This window comes from Symphalangus syndactylus, chromosome 1 (genome assembly GCF_028878055.3).
Source record: "Symphalangus syndactylus isolate Jambi chromosome 1, NHGRI_mSymSyn1-v2.1_pri, whole genome shotgun sequence".
NCBI classification, from domain to species: domain Eukaryota; kingdom Metazoa; phylum Chordata; class Mammalia; order Primates; family Hylobatidae; genus Symphalangus; species Symphalangus syndactylus.
In genome coordinates, this window is record NC_072423.2 from 84,900,043 (window position 1) to 84,909,309 (window position 9,267).

Consider the following 9,267-nt stretch of genomic DNA (forward strand, 5'->3'; position numbering starts at 1 on the left):
GTAACATTAAGAATACATTTTATTGTTTGAAAATATGATGATTTAAAAAATACTAGTTCTCCAAAAGAATATATGTTACTATTCTTATTTGTAACATTTAGAATCAACAAAAATTAATTAAATGCACATGGAAATTTCATTTATAATTTTTAATTCTGTTCTTTATTCATGACAGGGTTTTCATTTTAGGTAATTTTCCCTTCTCCCAGCATAAAATGTAACACTTTCCTGAACTGTGTGCAGACATATGATCAAGGAATGCATTTACATCTAAAAAATTTGCCTAAACTGAGCTGTATGATTAGTGGGCAATGTTCTTTGAAATGCAAGGGCGGGTGCCTTGGGGGTTGGGCACTGCATATTGAACTTGAGAAAATAACTTTGCTAGCTATGTTACAAGATAAAATATAGTTGAAAATACAGCAAAAAATTGGGGGTTTTTTGTCAGTTACTTACATTTTTAAATGGAAATGTTGTTTATACCTCTTATTTAAACTTTAGTGTAAAAGATAATGTTTTAAGATAAACTCAAGAGTCATTAATATTAATGGTGCAAAGAAAGAAAGAAAACAAATAAATGCATAGGTTATTTGCATTCTGCACAATGTGTGTTCTGGCTGTACTAGAATAAATTGTAGGCACCAAAAGTCAATAAAAGATAGCGTTATCACACAATGTAACTGTAAGATAAACTGTCATCAGGACGTACTCAGTTGTTATATGTTGCATGATTTATTTTTCAGATTTGCATGTTATTTTGTGTATGATCAAGGCAAGACATACACAAAAGCAGTGGAAGAATGTACTACAGACAGCATGCATTTCCAAGTTCTAATCTCTTCATTCGTGAGGAATTACACAGCATCCATGTGGACTTTTTACCTTACTCCTAGATTAGATGTGGCAACCATATCTGGACTCCACAGACACTAAATTATTAACAATGCAAAACTTTTCAATGCAATAAGATGTATGATGTAATAAGTTCAGCATTTTCTAAATTGTGTAGCTGTATTACTAGTGATATTTAAGATTATTTGATGGTTAACAGATATAGCTTTAGAATACATTGTATACTACACTAAGAGTGTAATTCCTGTTTCAATTTAGCTCAGTATCTTTGATAACATTATGACGGGAAAGTCAAAATTGATCATTTTCTGTCAATATCTCTTTAATACTTTTTAATCTCCTTTTTTAACACAAAGACATCAGGTATTATCCTCAAAATTATGAAAAAGTTATACTAGTCCTACAACATTTGATAACTTTTTCTTATTTCTTTAAGTAAATTGCCATAGTTACAGCATTCTTTAATATAAATTTATATAAAATGGAAGTGATCTTGAAAAGAAATATTAAATGATAAGTGTGTCTAGCTATGCAGATGATTTAAGAATTAAAATACCCATCTAATCTAACCATGTTCTTCTCAGCATAAAAGGAACCAATTACAAGAAACTGAGTGAATTTCCTAGATCAAAGAGCTAATAAACTTTAGAAGTTTAAAATTTAGATTTTCTAAATCTTACTCAATTTATTGCTTGCTCCAATAAGGAAGAAGGCATGTATTAGAGAAGATAGCAGTGGGAGGAACTATCATACTTCTCATCTCATGACAGGTAATAGACTCTCGGATCTTTGTAAAACATACCACTATAATTATAAAACTAAATGTGTGATGTAGCACCTCTCTGCTATGGGATCATTACAAAGTATTAGGCTTTCAATTTAACTACTATAACACTTAATATTTCATCCTGTACACATATGGTAATAAGTTATCATTTGTGGAGGTAGTGCTGGATTAGCAATGGGAAAAACTTCAACATTTTAAAACAATATTCTCAAATTTCAGTCTCAATGTTCCATACCAATAGAGTAAAAAGACTTGCCTTATACTCTTTTCAAATAACATGAATAGAGAAAAATTCATTTAATCTTCAGAAACTGTACTTTTAGTTTTAAAGTCATGAAATATCCAGTCTGCCAGAAAAAAAATAACAATTTGGATTAATCTATAAATATTTGGATATTTATATACATAATTTTTTTTTCACTGAACTACTACACAATTAAATATGTTATTCTTTAAGAAACACTCATTGCTATCCTGGTACCAAAACAATAATTGTTATTCCTATGGATTGATGCAGTCTTATGTCTATTTTGATTAGGAATGTAATCTAAACCAGATGTCGCATGCTTTGAACATAATAGAAATTCATTTACTATTTGTGGTAGCTGTGTTGTTGAATACTTGAAATTTTAAAGAGTTTTAACTAGAGATCATAATACTAGGGATTGCTAATTTCTCTAAGAATGTTTCACTTTAAGTTTTCGTTTAAATGATAATTTCAAAACATATATAAGTATGTATGAGTTTTGATAGTTCACGCAATGGAAAAATACTCGGAATGTTGAGTAAGGAATTTTACTTTTGTCTGTAACATAAAATATCAGAATTTCCTCCTTCTATCCTCCTTCTAGGAATATAGGATTATAAAGAGAAGAGTGCTGCAATGAACGTACACGTGCATGTGTCTTTATAATGGAACGATTTATATTCTTTTGGGTATATACCCAGTCCCATTACTGGGTATTGCAACACTGTCTTCCACAATGATTGAACTAAATGACACTCTCACCAACAGTGTATAAGTGTTCCTTTTCCTCTACAACCTCGCCAGCATCTGTTGTTTTTTTACTTTTTGATAATAGCCATTCTGACTGGTGGGAGATAATCTCATTGTGGTTTTGATTTGCATTTCTCAAATGCAGCCATACAAAATAATAAGATCATGTCCTTTGGAGGGACATGGATGGAGCTGGAGGCTATTATCCTAGCAAACTAATGCAGGAGAAGAAAACCAAATACCACATGTTCTCACTTATAAGTGGGAGCTAAACGATGAGAACTCATGAACACAAAGAAGGGTATAATGGACAGGGGTCTATTTGAGGGTGAGGGTTGGAAGCGGGAGAGGGGTAGAAAAAATAACTATTGGGTACTGGGCTTAATACCTGGGTGATGAACTAATCTGTAGAGCAAACCCCCATGACACAAGTTTACCTATGTAACAAAGCTGCAAATATAATCTTGAACTTAAAATAAAAGTTAATAAAAGAGAAAAGGGAAAGAAAAGAATGGTCTCATGAATATTCTGACTTCTCTTCTACTTTGAGTAATGCTACATTGTATAAATGAAAAACCCAATGACCTAGTGGTATAAAGTATAGAAATTTTATTCTTTTTTACTCTTTTGCTCTCAACAGTCCCACGTAAATGATCCAGGCTGGCAGCACATATCCTCCTTTTCATTCAGAGACTCAGATTCCTTTCAAACTCTTGCCTGATCACCCCTACGGCCTTCAGGGTCAAAGTGTGGGCCACATGCTGGAATTATTGCACAATCTTGGGCCCCTCCCTAGACCTGATGAATCATAATCTGAATTTAACCCTGGGTATTTCATGTATACATACCAATCTGAGAATCACAGCCACTTGGCGTAGTCATCTATAATTGTGACACCACCAGCCTGGTATTAGCTGTCAAGAAGGGGCTATGAACTTGAGGAACACACGTCCAACATTGTGGATTTCAGCCTGCAAGTTACACATATTCCTCTGATTACATCCAATTGGCAAAAACTTAGTCACAGAGCTACACCTAGATGCATAGGGGCTGAGGAAGGTAGGCACTGCTCAGGTGGTTACCCTTGTATTGCTGCAGAGGAGGGAAGAATGGGCTTTAGTGGACAATTAGCAGTCTCTGCCACAGGTACCTGTCACCAAGAGCGTCCACAGAAATATTCCCTACTCAAAATTAAATTCAATTTACTGACTCCCTATTATTGCTGAGAACTAGTTTAGGCAGCGGTGAAAAGGAAGCCCTGTCTTTATAGCCCACGTCCTTATAGATTATGCCATGTCAAAAGCCCATAGCAAGTCCAAGTGTTGTATGAGTGTCTGGGATTTGAAAAAAAAAAATACACGAATGTTTCTTTAACTAAGGACTGCCTATTTTTTTAAGAAAATGTTTTAACTTTATATTTGGAATACTCTCCAGCAATATAAACTATCTTTTTCCATGATAGTTTTAATTTCCCAAATCCTTTTTCATTATATCTTGTGGATCTCAGGTCAATTATAAGTAGAATTCTCCATAATTTCTCTTATGTGAGCATCTTCTTTATTGTTTTGTTTTCCTGGTTCTCCCCTCCATAGGCTGATTCTGCTCAAGTGGATATTGTTTTTCTCCCACAGTTTATATGCCAATGAGCCTGAAAACAAGATTTTATTACCATCATTTTTTATTACTTTTAGCTCATACCCCTTCTCCAGTACATGATTTTACCTATTAAATTCAATTAATTTTATATCTCTTCCACTTATTGTACCCAAGGTCTCGGTACAGACGAGTTTACAAGCCTGAAGCCAAACTGGGTTTAAAATTTGGTTTAGCGATTTATCGAGCAAGTTACTTAATCTTTATGGATTCAGATGGGTTACTGGCAGAATGATTGACAGCAGTAGTGAATTTATAGATTTGTAATGAAGATTAAAGGAGGTAATGTTTATAAAGTGCTCAGAAAAGTGCCTGGGATATGATAAGTGCTCTGTAGATATTAGTCACTATTTTTGGTTTTATTTGCATCTGCTGCCACCTTTGTCTGGCACATCAAAAGTGTTTAAATAAACTGAAACATTTTAAAGTATTTTTTGAATCTTCCCAATTGTTCAAAAGTTGGGATCATCTCCATGAAACAACCAAATTGAGGTTCTCAAGTCATATTGCTTAATAAAATTGTTGAAAGAGTTCAAACTTTGGAATGAGAAAGACACATTTAAAGTCTGGCACTTCACTGACACGTTATACTGGAGATAGTAATTCACAGGAAATATTCCATGTGCTCTGCTATATTTTATGCTCCCTTTCAGTTAGGTGGAACAATCTTAGAATTTATCTGCCTGGCCACTGTAGATATATGAAATATATCTTCACATTGGAAATGCAAGACATGTGAGTGGAGATAATGTGTGTCACATTTAGGCTGAGTCAATAAACATGCTCAAGTCTCCAATATCTTTTGTCTTCTGCCAGGGCAACTGAGGTGTCTGTCTTTCAGTTACAAAATGATGATGTGTTTTCAGCTTGCCCCTAAGTTACTAGGTCAGGCAAAGTCCTAAATTGCAAGGAACATGTATGTTGAGTGTTGTTCTTTAGTCTGTCTTGAGTTTCACTCCACACAGGCACACCTTAGTATTCTTAGTATTCAGCAACTATCTCAGGCTGCACTGGACCCTGTGAAGACTGCATTGCTCCTTCCTCTCTAGTACTCTGCTCCACAGATTAGAGCTTCTTCCGCTACCCTGGGCTATGATCTCTGTTTCAACTGTGATGACATGCTGGCTTCTCCGTGCCTAGACCATGGTCCAGAAGTTTCCCCTAGCAGAAGCCTGCAGCGGTCCTAGCACTCACCTAATTAGTTTCCCTTCTCCAAGGGACTCTCCAGTTCTATATTGCCTAATATTAAAAACAGGTGTCTTATATGTTTTGTCTAGGTTTCAGTTACTTATAGCAATAGGGGAGACCAACAACTCCATTGTGTTTGGAAATTTTAAGCACTGTGTTTTCTTAAAAAAGAGAAAATCAGGCTTATTTCATGTTATCTTCTAAAAATGTTTAATATTAATTACACAAATGATAAACTACTGCACTTGCCTTACTTATGAAAGGAGAACATTACAAGGGAGTACAGTGACCCCTCAGTGTCTGGTTCCAGGACCACCATGAATAATGAAATCTGTGGATGTTGAAGTCCCATATATAAAATGGCAGAGTATTTGCATATGCCCAGTGTACATCCTGTTGTAGACTTTAAATCATCCCATGATCACTTGTAGTACCTAATACAAAGGTAAGCGTTACATAAATAATTGCTATATTGTATTTTTAAGTTGGTGTTATGTTTTATTGTTATTTTGTCATTTTCTGATTTTGGGTTTTTTTCCCCAAATATTTTTGATCTGTGATTGGTTGATATTGAACCCGTGGATACAGAGGGCTGACTGTATACAGTTGACTTTAAACACCACTTCTCCATCACTATTTCCATCACTATCTCCCATGCCCCCACCTTCAGTGTAACTAGATTTTGAAAATATTTTTAGCTTACTCTATATCTTTCCTTCTTTGTTTTTGGTGTATCCTACACAAATAAAATCCCATAAGTAGTACTTAATTATTTACTTTATGAAATACTTTTAAATATCTCTTTTTCCAATAGTCATTTTCCTTATACAATTTATTCACATATTAATTCAAACTTCTAACCTCATCACTCAATAAATTATTGAATATATATTATATTATTGATATTTGTTTCCAAGACAATGGGAAGCTAGGGAAGGGTATAAAGCAGGAAAGTATCATAATACCTAAATTGCACAGAATCTGAATCATAAACCCAGTTTTATAATTTTAAAAGCTTCCTCTCTGCTGGGCACAGAGCTCATGTCTGTAATCCCAGCGCTTTGGGAGGTGGAGGCAGGGGAATCACTTGAGCTCAGGAGCTCAAGACCAGCTTTGGCAACAGGGTGAAATTCCATCCTACTGAATATAAAAAAATTAGCCAGGTGTCATGGCACGTGCCTGTAGTCCCAGCTACTGGGGAGGCTGAGGCAGAATAATCATCCAGGAGGTGGAGACTGCAGAGCCAAGATAGTGCCACTGCACTCCAGCCTGGGTGACACAGCGAGACTCTGTCTCAAAAATAGCTTCCTTTTACAGCCAGTGAGGAACGGACAGTTTTAGCTCTTACACATTTCTGAAAGAATGACCTCTCCTTTTGGGAAATACATGATGTTCTCAGCATTGCAGTTATTTCCCAACCAAAGCCTCCCATTTCATCCAGAGTTTCTTCATGGCACTTTTCACCTCTGCATTCCTCAGTGTCTAGATCAACGGATGTAACATGGGTGTGATGATTGAGTCTGACACAGCCATTGCCTTGTCTATGGGGTGAGAGACCACAGGCCTCATGTACAGGAAAATACAGGGGACAAAGAATAATACAACCGCCGTGAGGTGGGAGCTGCAGATGGAGCGGGCTTTGTGCCTCTCTTTAATGCTGTAAGACTTCAGGGAGCATAGGATAACCGTGTAGGATGCAATTAAGATAAGGAAGATGGCCACACACATCATCCCACTGTTGAGGGTGACTAAGAGGCCCAGAATGTGGGTGTCCACGCAGGCAAGTGTCAACAACTGAAACAAGTCACATATAAAGTGATCTATGATATTAGGACCACAAAAGAGTATTTGATACATGAAGAGAAGTTGTATCATTGCGTGCATAAATCCCCCCACTCAAGCCCCTCCTACCATCAGGCAGCACACCCGTGGACTCATGATGATCGTGTAGTGCAGGGGCTTACAGATGGCCACGTAGCGGTCATAGGCCATCACAGTGACGAGGATGATCCCCACACCGCCAAAGAAATGCTCCGCAAAGAGCTGGGTCAGGCAGCCTTTGAGAGAGATGGTAGTGCTCTTGGAAAGGACGTCTACGATCATCTTGGGGGCAACGACAGATGAGAACATGACATTCGAAAGGGACAAGAAGGTAAGAAAAAAATACATAGGTGACCTCAGACTCTAACTTGTGATCATAGTTACCACAATAAGTAGATTTCCCAACACTGTGGCTACATACATGACGAGAAACACGGCGGAAAATATTTTCCGCAGCTCCGGGTTCTCAGTGAGACCCAGAAGAATGAATTCGGTCCCATTGTTTTGATTTTCCATTTATCAGTTGTTGATATGAGTTCCAGCTGAGAGTTGAGAATCCTAAATAAACAAGATATGATTTCTAATTAGTGACTAATTTTGCTTCCTGTATTTCCAGGACCTCAGGGAATTTGTTGTTTGTTTTTATTCATGTATTCTCCATCCAGGCATTTGACTTCTAAGAATGTGCTAAATAAATAATTTAAAAGAGAAATTATTTATGCAAGGCTTCGCCAAGCCTTTTCACCTCCCTTTCTAAATTATGTTTCTATGCAAAATAGATTTTTTCCTCCTTCTCCTACCTTTATAATAGTTATTATTAATAGATAACTTTTTTAGCACCTACCTCACCTTGGAGGCAATTCCTTATTCCAGGCGTTAGAATAATTCTATGATTGACTTTGTTTTACAGAAACAGGAACCTACTCTCATAGAGTTTAGGAATCTTAAGCAAGGTCACATAGCTATTCAGTAGTGAAGCCAGAACTTGGACCTTATTTTCTGATGCCAGAATCAGTACCCTCAAATATCAATACAGCTTCTCTAGTAATTATGCTGTGACATTATCATTCACCAATCACTATGCTAAATCTATTACAATTATTATCCTGTTTATCTTAAAAGTAATGTGATGAAGTAGGTTATTCTTGTGCTTTTTTTAAAAAAAAAAATTGATTCTTTTCTAATTTTGTGCTTTTCTTCTAAATTTTAAATGATCATCATATACCTAAAGTAGTTACTATATAATCCCTGACTAATACATTGTTCAGTAATGAAGATTATAAACCATCGTGGTTCAGCAAACTCCAGATCCGCAGTACAACTGACTTGAACCTTTAATTAGCGTAAGTCATTCCTTTCAGTTTCCTCTGTTTCCTAAGTGGAACAAAGGATTTCAGAGCATAATGACAACAACTAAGCAATTAGCTTTTAGGCTAACAATGCTGCTGGGCACTATGCCAGACATGTTAGCCGTATTATTTCATTTAAACCTCATGATACCACATGAGGTAGGTACCTATACTACTCCCATTGTAAAGAGAGACCAAAGCCCTTAGGAGTTAAATATCTTGCACAAGATTATAAAACTAGTTGGTGGTGGAGCTGGCATTTTGCTCACACAGCTTCCATTCATATCTAGTATATCCCATCACTTGAGAAGAGAAGAATAGATTGTATTTCAGGGGAGTTACTACTGCAACCAAGAGAAAGACCTGCAGTAAAGCATGCCTCATATTACTAGGGACTATAAAGCAGACCCTTGATGCCACATCTAAGGAATTTTGCAAAAAGCAAAGCTTCACATTGATATTTGGATTATGCCCCTCTGTTAATGCTGAGAAGTCACTCCTGCTTTTCAGTAGCCCACTCCACCCCATCCCTTACACTGAGTGCAGAACAACCACAGGAAACTGTGGAAGTACCATATATTACTAATCTCATCCTCTCCTCTTCAGCCCTAAGACTGAGT

The 9,267-nt window shown here is 36.4% G+C and overlaps 1 protein-coding gene across 1 annotated transcript; it reads right to left on the reverse strand.

Annotated features, from left to right (window-relative positions):
• Positions 1-6,884: 6,884 nt before the first annotated feature.
• Positions 6,885-7,814, reverse strand: OR4C6 (olfactory receptor family 4 subfamily C member 6). Its single transcript, XM_055293448.2, is given in 1 exon segment — positions 6,885-7,814. A coding segment is annotated over 1 exon segment (930 nt).
• Positions 7,815-9,267: the final 1,453 nt, after the last annotated feature.